Source organism: Mauremys reevesii, linkage group 3 (genome assembly GCF_016161935.1).
Source record: "Mauremys reevesii isolate NIE-2019 linkage group 3, ASM1616193v1, whole genome shotgun sequence".
In the NCBI taxonomy this organism is placed as follows: Eukaryota; Metazoa; Chordata; order Testudines; family Geoemydidae; genus Mauremys; species Mauremys reevesii.
This window is the reverse complement of record NC_052625.1, coordinates 44,784,372-44,801,710: the sequence shown is the minus strand read 5'-3', so window position 1 is coordinate 44,801,710 and position 17,339 is coordinate 44,784,372. Positions and strand designations below refer to the sequence as shown.

Here is a 17,339-nt window from a genome sequence, read left to right as displayed (position 1 = left end):
TGAAGTCCACTCCACTTCTGACATCAGTGTTGTTACACCAGGGATGATTTTATTCCACTTGCACAGGGGGTCTGATCCAAAGTCCATTGATGTCAGTGGAATCCCCTCCATAGAGAATATGTGATAACGTGGGAGGTTTAGCTGGGATGAGTTTGAAATGGCTGTATTACCCATGAGGGGTGAAGCCACAAGTGAATTATTCAGATTATCCCAAATAACAGTCCATACAAAGGTAAATACCATATTGCATCTCCATATCCTCAGTATCGACCCCTCATGTTTAGAAAAACTACTTTAGAAATATTTGAGTTGTTTCATATTCCTCCACTCATAAAGCCAGTCTGCCTTAGGTACTACAAGACCAACTGCACTGTTCTCTGAGAAATGAGAAAATTAGTCATACATTTTGGAAACCTTTAAAAATGCCCTAAAAAAGCTTTTCTATATATATCTCTGAACCTACTGGGAAAATAGAAACAAATGTAGGTTTCTCTTTACAAAGCTGAGAATCTTCCCTTTCAGTCATACCAAGCTTCCATGTAACCTTGAGGGATCACAGAATATCAGACCTCATACTTGTCAGAAGTTCAAGAATTAATATTGCCCATCCTGAGCCTTGGCTCAGTGTATTTTGTGGGGGAAAGAATTTGGGGGAAACAGAGAAACATTTTTCTTCTGGTTATTTTTAAAAGAGAAGCAAAACTGTTGACTCACATGTACAGGGAGGAGTTTGGAATGTAAAACCAATGTATCTTCCTTTTAAGTAGCATTGGAACATTTTGCATCTGTGGTATCATATCAACTTCCATATATGTCACTATCAAGATATGTTAAATTTAACCTCTTGAACTTTTGACTTGTACTAATAATTTTTCAAGAAAAACATTCAGGGAACTATAGCAATGCATGTGTTGATGAAAGGAGATCCTCCTGAATAATGAGGCCAGAGGTAGCTTCTGGGCATAGCAAGATATCGATTGTCCCTACATCATCTTTGTCTTTCTAGCTAGACGAGGTGCAAGAGGTAGTGTCTTGTATTGGACTAACTTCTGTTGGTGCAAGAAACAAGCTTTCGATCTCTTCTTGTCTGGGAAACTGAGGCCTTGTGTACATTATCAAGTTTTGTTGAAAAAAGTGATGTTGATGCTCAAAAGTCGGCATAATAAAAATCAGAATATCATAGTCACACTCGCTCCCTCTGTCAGCACAGCACGTCAACAGTTGGGGCACTGTCATTGACAGTGTGAGCAACGCACTATCGGTACCTATCCCACAGTCCAGCTTCACGCCTTCTGTCGCTAGGTGTTGTGGGATGGCGGAGCGGATCTTGGCACATCTTGGGACCGGGCTCGATGTCCTGTGATGCATTGCTTTCTGTCCCAAAACTCCATGGGCTTCTGGCTTTCTTTCACAGCATTTTTCAACGGCCCTTCTTTGTGCACTCGGGCATGTTTATGACAAGGGATGGATCCCGCATATGCTCTGTTAACTATCATGAAGACATTGCAGATGGCAGTGCAGTTAATCGCGAAGTTCCTAACTGAAGAAGACTCCCAGGTGCCTGACATGCTGTGTGATATGGATAGGAGCAACTTTTTAGATTGCTTTTGGCATTTACAGAACAGCTGCATAGGGTACACCATTGCTTTTGGGCTCGGGAAACAAGCACTGAATGGTGGGATCATATCATCATGCAGGTGTGGGATGGTGAGCAGTGGCTGCAGAACTCTCGGATGCGGAAAGCCACCTTCCTGGAACTGTGTGCGGAGCTAGCCCCAGGGCTGGTGCAACAATTAGGCAGCCGCCTAGGGCGCCAAGTGGTTGGGGGCACCAAAAAGCGTGCTCAGGGGAGGCGGTGGAGTGGAGGTGAGCTGGGGCAGGGAGGTGCGGGGAGGGCTGCCCACAGCAAGTAACAGGTGTGTGTGCAGGGGAACCGCTCCCAGCCCTAGCTCACCTCCGCTTCGCCTTCTCCCCTGAGCATGCTGCCCCTGCGCAGCTGTTTAGCGTGGCAAGCCTGGGAGGCGGAAGAAGTGGAGCGGCACCGGCGTGCTCAGGGGAGAAGGTGGAGCGGAGGTGAGCTGGGGCTGGGAGTTGCCGTGGGGGGCCCAGCTCCTCTCCATGGCTCCCACTCCATCCCCACTCTCCTGAAATCTGCAGCTAGGCCTGACCCTGCACTCACCACATGGTAAGTGGAGCAACCCAGCCCCAGCCTGGTCTGCTCCCCTGGCTCCCAGCTGCGCCACCTGCGAGTGCTGGGGGGTGATTCCCTCCTCCCCCGAAGCCTGGGAGCCAGGGGAGCAGAGCAGGCTGGGGCCAGGTCACTCCACTTCCTGCAGGAAGTAGCCAGCCCCTGTCCCCCTCGGAGGTCTTGGGTTACCCCACCCCCCGCGGAGGCCTGGCGGGGTGGGGGGGGGGACTGTGTGGGGCACCAAACTAGCTAGGGCCAGCCCTGGATCCCAGGGCCGGGGGGGGGGGGCGCAAGGCGGAAATTTCAAATAGGGCACGAAATATCCTTGCACCGGCCCTGCCCAGCACTATGGCACAAGTACCCCAGAATGAGAGCTGCCCTCTCGGTAGAGAAGCATGTGGCAATCACTGTGTGGAAGCTGATGACTCCAGACTGCTACTGGTAGGTCTCAAGTCAATTTGGAGTCGTGAAGTCAACCGTTGGTGCTGTGTTAATGCAAGTGTGCAGGGCAATTAATTGCATCCTGCTACAAACGACCATGACTTTGGAAAATGTGTGAAACAGTGGATGGCTTTGCAGAACTGGGTTTCCCTAACCGTGGAGGGGCGATAGATGGCACACATTCCAATTTTGGCACCAGACCACCTTGCAACACAGTACATCAATAGGAAGGGGTGCTTCTCCGTGGTGTTGCGGGTGCTTGTGGATCACCCTGGGAGTTTCACTGACATCAACATGGGGTGGTCTAGAAAGGTGCATGACGCATGTATCTTCAGGAACACCGGCCTGTACAGAAAGCTACAAGCAGGCACTTTCTTTCCAAACCAGAAGATTACAATCAGAGATGTTGAAATGTCATAGTGATCCTGGGAGACCCAGAGTACCCTACAGCCATGACTTTTGAAAGCTTACACAGGAAACCTGGACAGCAGTAAGGAGTGGTTCAACAACAGGCTGAGTAGGTGCCGGATGACAGGAGAATGTGCCTTTTCCAGATTAAAGCTGCGCTGGTGATGCCTTTATGGAAGGTTATACCTTACTGAGGATAATGTTCCCATGGTCATAGCCACGTGCTGTACGTTGCATAATGTTTGTGAAGGTAAGGGTGAAAGGTTTGCTCAATGGTGGAGTGTTGAGGCATACTGCTTGGCTGCTGATTTTGAGCAGCCAGATACCAGGGTTGTTAGAGGACCCCAAATGTGGGGGAGGGGGGATTCAAATCAGAGAGGCTTTGAGGTAACATTTTGAAAATGAGAACCAGGAATGTATATCTCTGGTGCTGTAATGTTACATTACATGTAGTTTTCCTAGGAAGCAATGGTGACATTTGGGGCCTTACAGTCCAGCAAGCACATGAATAAACTGCCCGCGTATGTATTGGAAGTGCCTGCTATCTCAATTTGTAGAAAACAAATAAAGATGAGTTACCATTCAAAAACTTTGCTTTTATTGCACAAGAAACAACACACACAAAGATGCTTTGTGGCAAAGGAGGTACCAGGGAAGGGCGGAGTTTCATAATAAAAGTTGGACCTACACACATCTCTGAAAGTTGTCTGAGGGGGTGGAGCGAAGGCAAAACCAAGAAGCCTCAGCAATTGGAAAGGACTGTGTGGGAAGAGTTGGGGGAGGGGGCATGGAAAAGAATTCTGAATGTGCTGCAGGGGAGAGCGGGCACAGATCTGCTCACTCTGCAGCATTATTAAGGACTTCAGCATCTGTGTTTGCTTCTCCATGACTTTATTCATCCACTTACTAGCATCCTTAACAAACTCCTCATTTTCTTTTCTGTCCTGCCTTTTGGCTTCTCACCACTCCTTGTGTTCACCTTTCTCTGCATTGGAGGAGTGCAGTACCTCCCGGAACATGGTTTCTTTGCTCTGGCTTGGGCACTTTCTTATCCAGCGGAGATGCTCGGCCGGTGTGTGTCGGGGGTGGGGGGGATGTTCCTGAAGGCCACATCTGGTGAAGAACAAGGAACAGTGCACAGAAGCATGATTGTTAAATTCATGCACAACATTGAAACATTTCAGTAAAATACACCTTTTGCAACATTCAATCACTTTCTGACTGACACTTGGCAAGCACACATCTCTGTGAACACCCAAAGCATGGTGAATGTGGGCGGAGGTGCTCCACATGGGGAAAGAGCACTCACTCTGCAAGGGTGCAGCTGACTAGGGAAAAAATTCTAAAATTCTCTCACACTTTTCCACAGGCAGGGGTCATTCTAGCAGACATCTCACTGCTAAGGGTAAGCAGGGAAAGGAGGGTACATCTGCTACATGCTTGTGACTTCCACCCTGCTCCCTATATTGCTCGCCTGTGTGCCGCTTTGGTCCCTGCACAAGTGATTGCCAAATGGTGCAGGAAAGTTTCCTACAATGGGGGAAGGAACAAAGCTGCTCTGCCACGGAACCTTGGGCAGGAGATTACTGAGTACTTCCAGGAAACTTTCCTAGAGATCTCTCTGGAGGATTCCCGTGAGATCTCAGCATGCATCAACACCCTGTTCCGCCACACTGATTAGCTACACAGGGAAATGTCCAGCTTATGAAAACACAGCCAGCCTCCCGCATTGCTATGTCCTGCGCCCACCTCCACACTACACAAACCAAGCCACTTACCAGGTGTCTTCTGCTTCTTGCTCACTGGCGAGCACCTGCTGAGACTGACCAGACACCTCTGGAGTGGTGAACAGTTCCTGGCTGCCTGCCCCACCAGCAGACCTCGCCGGGAGCTCCACATCCTCATCTAACTCCACCTCTTCATCAGTGACTTTGTTCTCTGGGTTAGTTCATCTTTCCACCTCCTGCAGGCCCACCGAAGTATCCATGGGGCTCTTGGCGGTGAAGATGGAGTCACCACCGAGAATAGCGTCCAGCTCCTTATAGAATCAGCAGATCTTAAGTGAAGTACCGAAGCGACGGTTTGCCTCCCTTGCCTTATGGTATGCCTGCTTCAGCTCCTTTATCATCGCTCTGCACTGCAGCATGTCCCGATCACAGCCCTTTTCACACAAGCCTCGAGAAATGTGCCTGTAGGTATAGAGTGACTAGATAGCAAGTGTGAAAAAATTGGGATGGGGGTGGGGGGTAATAGAAGCCCATATAAAAAAAGCCCCTACAAAATCAGGACATTGGGTCACCCTACATAGGTATGTACATGGGACTGCACTGCTCCTCTCCCCATATACTGCAGTGATCCAAGTGGAAGCAGGAGAGCGTTTGCTGCGATAACTGGCCATGGGCACCTGGGAAGATGCGATGAGACCTCTCCAGGCTGAGCAAACAGGAAATGGAATTTCAAAAATTCCTGGGACTTCTAAGGGGGAGGGGCAGATGGTTGTTTTCCTGGCTGCAGCGCAGCAGAGTTCAAACTTCTGACCAGAGTGGCCCCCGATGGGCATTGTGGGACACCTCCTGGAGGCCAATTAAAGCAATAAAATCAAATGTGATATCTACACTGGCACTTTGTCAACAAAAATTTAGAGGAAAAATATGTAAGGCTGTGGGTATGGCTGCACTTACGGTTTGCAGCGCTGGTCATCCAGCTATGCAGAGCCAGCGCTGGTGAGTGGCCGCATTTGCAGCGCTGTTGGGAGTGATGCATTATGGGCAGCTATCCCAGCATTCAAGTGGCCGCAACGTGCTTTTCAAAAGAGGGGGGTGGAGTGGGGTCTAGTGTGACAGGGAGCAGGGGGAGAGAGAGAGGAGATTTTTGGAGCCAACACTGTGTGTTTAGCTTCCTGCCTTGAAAAATCAGAACATGTTTCCGACCCCTTAGTCTTAACTCTTAATTGCAAACAGCCTGCAGCCAACACGACTCCCCGCTGTTTCATTCACTCCCTGACTGCCTCTCATTTGATTGTTTACAGCCAGGTACAGATGATCACTGCAAATAGGAGCTCTGTTTGTTTTTTAGATAAGCAGCAGCGGCAACGGAGCTCCGTGCGGAGTTCGTTCATAACAAAACAAAGAGAGTAATTTATAAAAACATTCTGGGATACATCCTTATACCCTGGAGGCCAATCACAGCACTGGTGTGTGGCCACACTTGATGAATCCTTATTCCCCATGCTGAGTGAGGTGTACGGCCAGCGCTGCAGCCAGGGAGTTGCAGCGCTGGAAGTGCCCTGCAGGTGTGGCCACTTACTAATTGCAGCGCTGGTGGAGGCTTTTCAGCGCTGCAACTCGCCAATGTAGCCATACCCTGTGTCTACACTGCCACTTTCTGCACTAAAACTTTAGTTGTTCAGGGGTGTGAAAAAACACCCCCCTGAGCGACAAAAGTTTTAGTGCTGAAAAGCGCCAGTGTACACAGCACTTTATCACCGAGAGCTGTGGGGGTGGTTATTTTTTATCACTGGGAGAGCTCTCCCCCCAGCGATAAAGCATCACTACACTGCCCATATCACAGTGCTGCTGTGGCTGCACTGTAATGTGGACAGTGTATACATACCCTTCATCTCTCGTTGGGGTGGTTGTATTTTGTTGCCAAAACAGGGCGTTTTTGCCACCAAAAGTCATATTGCAGTATGTACGCACTCACTGTTTTGTAGACAAAAGCTGCCTTTTGTCAGCAAAACTTTGTAGTGTAGACAAGGCTTAACTCAAAGTGTCACAGCTAAATACCACAGTTGAACAGACTGTTTAGTATAAGAAGTTAACACATTGCAAGGGCCCCTTCAAAGTGAATTGGCCTGTTAACATCCTTCCCGTGGGAGGGAAGGAAAGCGGGGGAGAAGGCAGGCAGTTGGGAGGGTTGTTAGTGCCTTATACATTCTTATAATAAGGCACAAATTCAGTGTGTCTATTCAGTCCATGATTTTTAGTAGTTAACATCCTTCTTGCTAAGCATTTATACTGTTCTCATCACTGTCCTGTTGGCAGGATAGACCCTTTTTAAATAGGGGAAATGGTTGGTTTCACTGTCCCACAAGAGAATCCATCTAATCCAGTGTATGGCTGTGCAGGAGGGAGCGTATTAAGGACTGTGATCCTGTTTCCTCTTCCTCCTTATACTCCTCCTCCTAGCCCTTAAAACATGTCATTGTAGAAATGGGGCTAAGTCCAAACCTCAGATCTGAGCACCCCCTAAATCCCTGCCCCCCTTCAGAGCCGGACCTGAGTTTTCCCTCTAAGGAGCTGAACTAAACTCTCCTTTCCAGCCCCCTCTGACATGTTCTCTCTTTGCTAGGGAGGGGGGCGGAGTTTGGCTCCCATCGCCAAGGAATCGCTTTACGGTGCCGGTCGTAGCCTTCAGTTCTTATTTCCCAAATTGCCCCTGCGCTAGGGTATCCATGGCTCGGAGTATCGCTCTCACGAGCCCCCCGAGGCGTGCGGGGGAAGGGAGCTCTGGCCTCCCCCCGCCTGGCCGTGCTCCGCAGCCCCTCTCGCTTCCCCACGCAGCCACCCTTGCGGTTTAGCAACTAGTTCCCTCCTAAGTTTCAAAGGGCGCCACGTGACTTCCATGAAATTGACAAGTGAGCTGCTGCTGCCGCCGCCGCCGCCGCGAGTGCGGGACTCCCAGGCTCTGCCTCCCGGAGGCTGCGGCCGCGGCCAGATCCGGGCAGAGGGGGCGGCTCCTCCCCGGGGGCTGGGGAAGCACAGAGAGCGCGCGAGCCGCTGCAGGCAGGTGCAGGCTGCCGGGATGCCCCGGGCCGGAGTTTCCCCCTAGCGAGGCTGGGGACAGGAGTGCGCTGGCAGGGGCCGGGGTGCGGGGAGCGTGGCAGCTCTTTGGGCTCCCGCCGCGGCCCCGGCCGCTCAGCAGCTCCCGGGATGTCGCACGGGGTCCCGGCTTCGGGCAGCGTTCTGCAGCGAAGCGCCTCTTCCGATGGGAATCAGCCGCAGGTACCGGGCCGGGGCCGGGTGAATCCGGGTCCGAGTGGCGCAGCAGCCGGGGCGTGGGGAGGGACACCCGCAGGGCAGGAGCAGGCTGTGGAGAAGCACGGGGCGTGGGCAGGGAACTCAGCAGCTTTTCCCTGCCTGTTCTCATCCCGTTTCCCGCTCCCGTACAAAGGTAGCCGATGCCCCTCAAAGTGCGTTGTGAGCGCTTCGTGCTATTCTTCAATTTGGCACCGACTCGTCTGGGGTCTCCCCCCCCCTTTAATTTGAGCAATTATTGCTTATTCTTTATGGACTCCCTGCAAATGACATCACATAAGGAAATGTTTTCCTCACTGCCATAGATAGCATCCTTCACCTCCACCTTCCTGAGGCTGTAGATCAGGAGTCCAGCATGGGGATCACTTTTGACAGGACCATGTCCTGATCTAGGGCGCAGCTGGAACTGGGTCCCAAATACATAATGCTGAATCCCCTATAACATAGTGACCAGAGTCAGGTGGGAGGTGCAGGCGGAGAAGGCTTTTCTCCTCCAGGGCAGATTTGCAGGATGGAGCCAGGATCAGGATGTACAGGTAGGAGACAGGATGATCAGAACGTAGGGTTGCCAGTTTTGGCTGGACATATTCCTGGAGGTTTCATCACATGATATAACCTTTAGTTCAAGATTAATCTTGAGTTCCTGGAGACTCCAGGACAATCCTGGTGAGTTGGCAACCCTAAGAGAAATGGCTGCTTCCATGCTTCCCAAGCTAAAGAGCAGCATTTCGTTGATGCTGGTATTGGTTGTCCTGACCTTGTCTTGGGACACCAACTCCTGCCTGGACATGCCTGTGCTGTAATCTCTAACCCCGTAGGGAAGATGCAGAAGAGAACAGAAGATGCGGAAGAGATGCCCTCTTTCCATGGATCTGTAATTACCATGGGCGCTCCTTTTGCCCGCTCTAGCCCTTCCTTTCATGAAACCACACACAGACGTCTGTCTCTCCTGTGCATGTCTGACACGTGGGGTGGAATTCATCACTGATGTGACTCCATTGATTTCAATAGTGTTACCTCAGAGATGAGTTCAGTTCCCGGACTTTAGCAGTCTGGGTAGCAGTGCATTACAGCTCCTACCAGGACAGCTTCTTCAATCGAGGACACGCAGTTTTAAATACTTTCTGCTCTGTTGTATAAATCTTCCTTGTAAGAGAGGAAACAGTGGTTAACTTGACGGAGTAAACATTGCTAGGAGCAACAGCAGCCACCGCCAGCAGCCTTAATGCTGTCGTTGTCATGCTGGGATGAATTCTGTGTCTTCTTTCCAAACCAAGATGAAAGGCAAGTGATCATGTCCTGTTACAGAGCTGTGGGGGAATACTTGCAGCATGCTTAGGGAACTCCTCCCCCTGCTCCCCAATCCCAGCTCACTCTTCTGCAGAATATGCTGCAGCTTGGTGATGAATGTGCTTTCTCTGGACTATAAAAATCTTATTGTTGTCTAAGTCGAATGTGACTTAGATCTGCAGACAACTGTTGCTGGGCATTGTTAGCTAGCAGGCAAGCTTATTTACCCGATTCCTTTAATATATATATATATATATATATTAAATTCTGCTCCAGCCTGAGAGGAAGCAAATGACATTTCAGACCTGACGGAGAATTTTTCCAGGATGCGAGGGAGAGTTAATCATTGGATTTATAATGGAAAGCCTCCCAAAGCCTCCACAAACCATGATCAAGACTCCATAATGAAAACAGAAAGTTATTTTCTAGGTTGTGAGTGGATTTTGTGTGTGAACAACACAGGAAAATGTTAATCCAAAATAGGATCTCTTACTAAGATATTTTATATAGGAGATTTTCCTCTCTAAAAAGCCAAAACCATCTGTGATTGTGTAAATTTCAAAGATACCCTGGCATGTTTATTATATGCTATTTATGTAATCAACAAGGTTGTTTCTGGAAAACTACCTGGTCTACTGGATTAAGTGGACATAAAACACTATTATTCTGATTGGTAGAGTTTTATATCTACTTTTCATACACTCGTATAAGTGGCTACAAGATACAGGCAGGGATACTGGAATAATTTTTATAGTGGGGAAACCCTGCATCTGGTTGTTATTACTACTTCAAGCCGGGATGCTGCTGATTTCCATAAAGCCTTTGACAAGGTCCCTCACCAAAGGCTCTTACGTAAATTAAGCTGTCATGGGATAAAAGGGAAGGTCCTTATTTCCTTGCTTTTTGAATCTCAGCGCACTTTAAAAAAAAACAACAACAAGGTGTTTGGTTTGGTTTTTCAGAGTCCCGAAGAGGATGATAGGAAGATAAGACGGAGAGAAAAAAACAGAGTCGCTGCCCAGAGAAGCCGGAAGAAACAAACGCAGAAAGCAGACAAACTCCATGAGGTGAATGGGTATAAGAACATAACATAAGAACATAAGAACGGCCATACCGGGTCAGACCAAAGGTCCATCTAGCCCAGTATCTGTCTACTGACAGTGGCCAATGCCAGGTGCCCCAGAGGGAGTGAACCTAACAGGCAGTGATCAAGTGATCTCTCTCCTGCCATCCATCTCCATCCTCTGACGAACAGAGGCTAGGGACACCATTCTTACCCATCCTGGCTAATAGCCATTTATGGACTTAACCACCATGAATTTATCCAGTTCCCTTTTAAACGCTGTTATAGTCCTAGCCTTCACAACCTCCTCAGGTAAGGAGTTCCACAAGTTGACTGTGCGTTGCGTGAAGAAGAACTTCCTTGTATTTGTTTTAAACCTGCTGCCTATTAATTTCATTTGGTGACCCCTAGTTCTTGTATTATGGGAATAAGTAAATAACTTTTCCTTATCCACTTTCTCAACATCACTCGTGATTTTATATACCTCTATCATATCCCCCCTTAGTCTCCTCTTTTCCAAGCTGAAGAGTCCTAGCCTCTTTAATCTTTCCTCGTATAGGACCCTCTCCAAACCTCTAATCATTTTAGTTGCCCTTTTCTGAACCTTTTCTAGTGCTAGAATATCTTTTTTGAGGTGAGGAGACCACATCTGTACACAGTATTCGAGGTGTGGGCGTACCATGGATTTATATAAGGGCAATAATATATTCTCAGTCTTATTCTCTAGCCCCTTTTTAATGATTCCTAACATCCTGTTTGCTTTTTTGACCGCCTCTGCACACTGCATGGACATTTTCAGAGAACTATCCATGATGACTCCAAGATCTTTTTCCTGACTCGTTGTAGCTAAATTAGCCCCCATCATGTTGTATGTATAGTTGGGGTTATTTTTTCCAATGTGCATTACTTTACATTTATCCACATTAAATTTCATTTGCCATTTTGTTGCCCAATCACTTAGTTTTGTGAGATCTTTTTGAACTTCTTCACAATCTGCTTGGGTCTTAACTATCTTGAGTAGTTTAGTATCATCTGCAAACTTTGCCACCTCACTGTTTACCCCTTTCTCCAGATCATTTATGAATAAATTGAATAGGATTGGTCCTAGGACTGACCCTTGGGGAACACCACTAGTTACCCCTCTCCATTCTGAGAATTTACCATTAATTCCTACCCTTTGTTCCCTGTCTTTTAACCAGTTCTCAATCCATGAAAGGACCTTCCCTTTTATCCCATGACAGCTTAATTTACGTAAGAGCCTTTGGTGAGGGACCTTGTCAGAGGCTTTCTGGAAATCTAAGTACACTATGTCCACTGGATCCCCCTTGTCCATGTTTGTTGACCCCTTCAAAGAACTCTAATAGATTAGTAAGACACGATTTCCCTTTACAGAAACCATGTTGACTATTGCTCAACAGTTTATGTTTTCCTATGTGTCTGACAATTTTATTTTTAACTATTGTTTCGACTAATTTGCCCGGTACCGACGTTAGACTTACCGGTCTGTAATTGCCGGGATCACCCCTAGAGCCCTTTTTAAATATTGGCGTTACATTAGCTAACTTCCAGTCACTGGGTACCGAAGCCGATTTAAAGGACAGATTACAAACCTTAGTTAATAGTTCCGCATCTTCACATTTGAGTTCTTTCAGAACTCTTGGGTGAATGCCATCTGGTCCCGGTGACTTGTTAATGTTGAGTTTATCAATTAATTCCAAAACCTCCTCTAGTGACACTTCAATCTGTGACAGTTCCTCAGATTTGTCACCTACAAAAGCCAGCTCAGGTTTGGGAATCTCCCTAACATCCTCAGCCGTGAAGACTGAAGAAAGAATCCATTTAGTTTCTCCGCAATGACTTTATCGTCTTTAAGCGCTCCTTTTGTATTTCGATCATCAAGGGGCCCCACTGGTTGTTTAGCAGGCTTCCTGCTTCTGATGTACTTAAAAACATTTTGTTATTACCTTTGGAGTTTTTGGCTAGCCGTTCTTCAAACTCCTCTTTGGCTTTTCTTATTACACTCTTGCACTTAAGTTGGCAGTGTTTATGCTCCTTTCTATTTGCCTCACTAGGATTTGACTTCCACTTTTTAAAGGAAGTCTTTTTATCTCTCACTGCTTCTTTTACATGGTTGTTAAGCCATGGTGGCTCTTTTTTAGATCTTTTACTGTGTTTCTTAATTTGGGGTATACATTGAAGTTGGGCCTCTATTATGGTGTCTTTAAAAAGGGCCCACGCAACTTGCAGGGATTTCACTTTAGTCACTGTACCTTTTAACTTTTGTTTAACTAACCCTCTCATTTTTTAATAGTTCCCCCTTTTGAAATTAAATGCCACAGTGTTGGGCTGTTGAGGTGTTGTTCCCACCACAGGGATGTTGAATGCTATTGTATTATGGTCACTATTTCCAAGCGGTCCTGCTATATTTACCTCTTGGACCAGCTCCTGCGCTCCACTCAGGATTAAATCTAGAGTTGCCTCTCCCCTTGTGGGTTCCCGTACCAGCTGCTCCATGAAGCAGTCATTTACAGTATCGTGAAATTTTATCTCTGCATTTCGTCCTGAAGTTAAATGTTCCCAGTCAATATGGGGATAATTGAAATCCCCCACTATTATTGGGTTCTTAATTTTGATAGCCTCTCTAATTTCCCTTAGCATTTCATCATCACTATTACTGTCCTGGTCAGGTGGTCGATAATAGATCCCTAATGTTATATTTTTATTAGAGCATGAAATTTCTATCCATAGAGACTCTATGGAACATGTGGATTCACTTAAGATTTTTACTTCATTTGAATCTACATTTTCTTTCACATATAGTGCCACTCCTCCCCCTGTACAACCTGTTCTGTCCTTCCGATATATTTTGTACCCCGGAATGATTGTGTCCCATTGGTTGCTCTCAGTCCACCAGGTTTCTGTGATGCCTATTATATCAATATCCTCCTTTTATCACAAGGCACTCTAGTTCACCCATCTTATTATTTAGACTTCTAGCATTTGTGTACAAGCACTTTAAAAACTTGTCCCTGTTTATTTGTCTGCCCTTTTCTGATGTGCCAGATTCTTTTTTATGTGACTGTTTATCATCTGATCCGGCCCTTATATTATCCTCTTCCGTCCTCTGCTCCTGACTATAACCTGGAGATTCCCTATCATCAGACTCTTCCCTAAGAGAACTGCATATGTTGCATTGCCTTTTGAGCGTTGTGTGCAGAATCTAACAATACTGTGCATTTCTTAAACAGATATGGGGTGGTTTTTGTACTAATCCAGCATGAGGAAGTTTGGTTTGGTGTAAAAACATATGAATTACCATACGGACCATGCTGGTGAGCTGTCTAGTCCAATATTTTGCCTACATTGAAACATCTGGAACTTGCCAATGGTGCTAGAGCCTTATACTGAACAATTAAGGAATAAGCTTCCCATGGGGAAGCTTCTCCTAACTCCAATAAATCACTGAAGTCTGAGGGTTTAGACATGTTGTATATATTTTATCCTATCTTAAACTGTGGATGTTCCCGTTGTGCATATAAATGTCTGATCCTTTTTTAAATCCTATTAACAAGTCCTCAGCATCAATAATATAATATGGTAGCCCTACTGTCTGTTCAGTTGTAAATCTGACAGGGCAGGCATTGTCTCTTTTCTGCGTTTGTACAGCAGCCAGCACAATGGAGGCCTCTAGCTTGACTGGGGCTTTGGGCACCACCAAACTATAAATATTTATGACTATGCTACTAACGCCTTTATGTAAGTGACGCAGCTCTCAGGGCCCAATTTAGCACAGAATTATCTCTGTCTTCTACACTGTGAAAATAAAATGTAGCCACAGAAGACAATTTTTCATGATGTCTTTTGTCCTTGCAAAACACTGTGAAGTGCAGGAAATACTTGTAATGGCGTCACCAGACCTGGGTTCCATGATACCAACTTCTAGAGATGAAATGCCAAATTTCTGTGCTTTTCTTCCCCTGGTGTCTACTACAGAAGGCCTCCAAACTGTTCTACAATTCAGTTCAGTTAATTCATTCCCATAGGCAGTCTCTGCTCAGGTAAGAAGCAGGACTGGAATAACAAGGGTGTGGTCAGGATTGACGTGGGTGCAAAGCAGAGCGGTGTTTAGAAACCAGCATCGAACCTGCCTGCATATTTGATTCTTCATAGTGCTCTTGTGAGCATTACATTCAAACACATTTTAAAGGGGGAATAATAAGGATAACTTCAGAGGGAAACGGTTTGTTACCCTTGCTGGATTGTGGGCTATTTCCATTCTTTAGTTAGGAAAATATGATGAGTGATTATTTTCTTGCTATATAAGCACACTGGTCATGGTGATTGGACAGCTTGTGTTGATCTAGATAGGAACTTCTGTGGAAGTGTTTGCTAACCCACATTCAATTGAAAGTGAAAACCAGAGAATAACTGAAGTTACACTGAAACACTGGTCCCACAGCCTTTTCACACCGATCAATATAATCTCATTGTTTCCTTGTATTCCCCCATCTGTCTGCAGCCGTCAGTTGTCTCGTCTTATATTTAGGTTGTAAGCTCTTTGGGGTAGGGACTGTGTTATTGTTGTGTGTCTGTACAACACCTAGCATAGTGGGGATACTGGTCCATGAGTGGGGCTCCTAGGTGCTATACTGATACAAATAATAATATTTAGTTAATAATAATGCCCCCCAGCATATATACCAGTTCAGTTTATATTACAAGGTTTCTAGCAAGTTACTGAAGTTCCAGATGAGCAGCAGATGAAGCAGAAAATGAGGGGCTCACAGAGGGTTTTCAATTTTGTAATCATTAATTTATCTAGTAGATAATGCAGAAGGAAAGTAGTGCTTAGTTTCGTTCTGAAACATAAATACAGATGTAGAGCTGAGTTAGCTGCTATCAGGGCCAGACTTTGGGCTCAGTAGCTTCCATGGTATTACATGGCCAATCTGGGCTTTGCAGCCACACAAGTCATTGTACTACCTGAAAGGGAAGAAACCCCAGGCACAGATTTAGCACTTAGGCAGTTGCCCAGCTACTCATGTTTCCCAAAGCAAACCAGGACTCTGCCCAGCCTAACTTGGGTACTTGTGATTTTTTAGGCAATACAATACCTTTTGCAGCCTGCAGAGGATGTATCCTGAGTGGAAGGATCTTTGGATGGTGTGGAACTCCTAAGCCACCCCCATCCCTTCAACCTGTGCAGAGGACATGGCTGGGGAAAGAAGCTGGGTGTTCTGGTCACAGCCCACACTCTTGCAATCACTTGCCAGAATGGTCCCTTTGGGCCATTGCCAGCGAGCACAACCTAGAGCACCCTTAGGCTACAACAATTTGTGATGGGGGAACCAGAACAACATAGATTAGCCCAGGATCAGGAGAATGCAAAGGTGGCTAAATGCTACCTTCGCAATTCCCTCCTGAGTGGGACTACATGCTTCACGGCCACAGCTCAGGATCTGGGCCCACAACTGTAGCTCAATAAGAACACGGATAGTAACAGTCGCATTGTTACAAGCATCTGTATTTATTAGGCTAGTTCAGTATTTTGATTCTTATGTTAGATTTCAAAAACATTAAATAAGCAGAAACAACAATTTATTCTGCTATCATTTGATTAAAAACAGGTGAAGGCACTGAAAGGAACGTTTTTATTAGCAGTGGGCTTCCTTTTTTCATTCCAGGAATATGAGTGCCTTGAACAAGAAAATACCTCCCTGAAAAGAGAGATTGGGAAGCTAACAGATGAGATGAAACACCTGAGCGAGGTGTTGAAGGACCATGAAAAGATCTGCCCTTTATTGCACTGCTCCATGAACTTTGTGACCATACCCAGGCCTGATGCCCTCACCAGTTGCCTGCCAAGATGAGAGCTCCTCCTTATTGCCTTTAAATGCTGGTTATTGTTGCACGTAAATGGGAGAGATTTAAAGATCCAGCTTCTTTTTTTCACCACAATGCAGGTATATCCTCCCTCTTGCAGAGGGATGGACTTTATCTAATAGGCCATTACATCTCTAAATCCTCTGAATATCAAAAAGGTCAGTGTGGGGAGAACAAGACTAAGCTACAATTTATTTTCTAGAACCTGTAATACACTGTTTCATGTTCATAAATGGCAAAATATGATACAATCTGCTTTTACAGGATGGAAACTCTGGAAAAAAATAGCGGTATAGGCTAGAATATGATTTACGCCACACTGTGCTCTGGCTATTATTTCTGAGTTGTTAGATTGTCATCCATAGATCTTATATATATAATATCCTGGCTGCTCATTTTTTGTTTACACTGGGGTTTGGCTAATAAAATCAATGTGCTCTTTTTATCTTTATGGTGTCCCCCACCTTCTTCAATATCCAATGCCTTTCGAACTCCTTTACATTTGCTCATTTGTCAAATCCAAAGTCTAATGCTAATCTCCCTTCTTTCAATGTCCCTTATTATTTTCTTATCACCAGCTTCAGGATGTTTGAAAAGCTTTATTGGCTTCCCTTCTGAAGCTTGTGTAACAACTGAGTGTAGATCATCTTCACTTCCCTAATCACCCAAAGCATCAATCCTCAAAGAGTTTTAGTCTCATTCTTGCATGAAGTGTGCCCACTTTCCAGGGAGTAAATGCAGAACAGGCAGTTTGGGGTCCAGATTCATCCCAGGAGCAAAGCCATTGTAGCCAGTGGAAATCTACCAGGGGGAATTCCCTTTGGGTTTTTTTGTTTTGTGGTTTGTTTGTATGTTTTGTAATTTACTAGTTGTCCTTTTCCCCATTATCCATTACACATCTTGAGCTAGATTCACCAGGGAGACTTAGGTGCCTAACTGCTACTTTAGGTGCCTAAGCTCAACATTTAGCTGCCACTAACATTCACCAAATCCCCAAGGTGCCTACATTTTGGCACCTGGTATGCACAGC

At 46.1% G+C, this 17,339-nt stretch overlaps 1 protein-coding gene and 1 long non-coding RNA gene across 3 annotated transcripts in view; one reads left to right on the top strand and one right to left on the bottom strand.

Moving 5' to 3' along the window:
- BATF3 (basic leucine zipper ATF-like transcription factor 3) overlaps positions 1 to 16,756 on the top strand; it is a 28,385-nt gene extending 11,629 nt beyond the window's left edge. Inside the window, exons 1-3 of one of the 2 annotated variants that reach the window (XM_039533035.1) lie at positions 7,695 to 8,040; positions 10,326 to 10,430; positions 16,111 to 16,756. In XM_039533035.1, the coding sequence (XP_039388969.1) occupies positions 7,969 to 8,040; positions 10,326 to 10,430; positions 16,111 to 16,296 (363 nt within the window). In that variant the 5' untranslated portion in view covers positions 7,695 to 7,968 and the 3' untranslated portion in view covers positions 16,297 to 16,756. Of the gene's footprint in view, positions 1 to 7,694; positions 8,041 to 10,325; positions 10,431 to 16,110 lie in introns of those variants that run through there. The other variant, XM_039533036.1, reaches the window with a different exon arrangement.
- Positions 3,565 to 5,778, bottom strand: LOC120402411. The gene is made up of 3 exons (XR_005597224.1): positions 5,719 to 5,778; positions 4,816 to 5,226; positions 3,565 to 4,150 (listed from the first exon to the last, which is right to left on the bottom strand). It is a non-coding gene; the product is annotated as an uncharacterized LOC120402411 (long non-coding RNA).
- Positions 16,757 to 17,339: the final 583 nt, after the last annotated feature.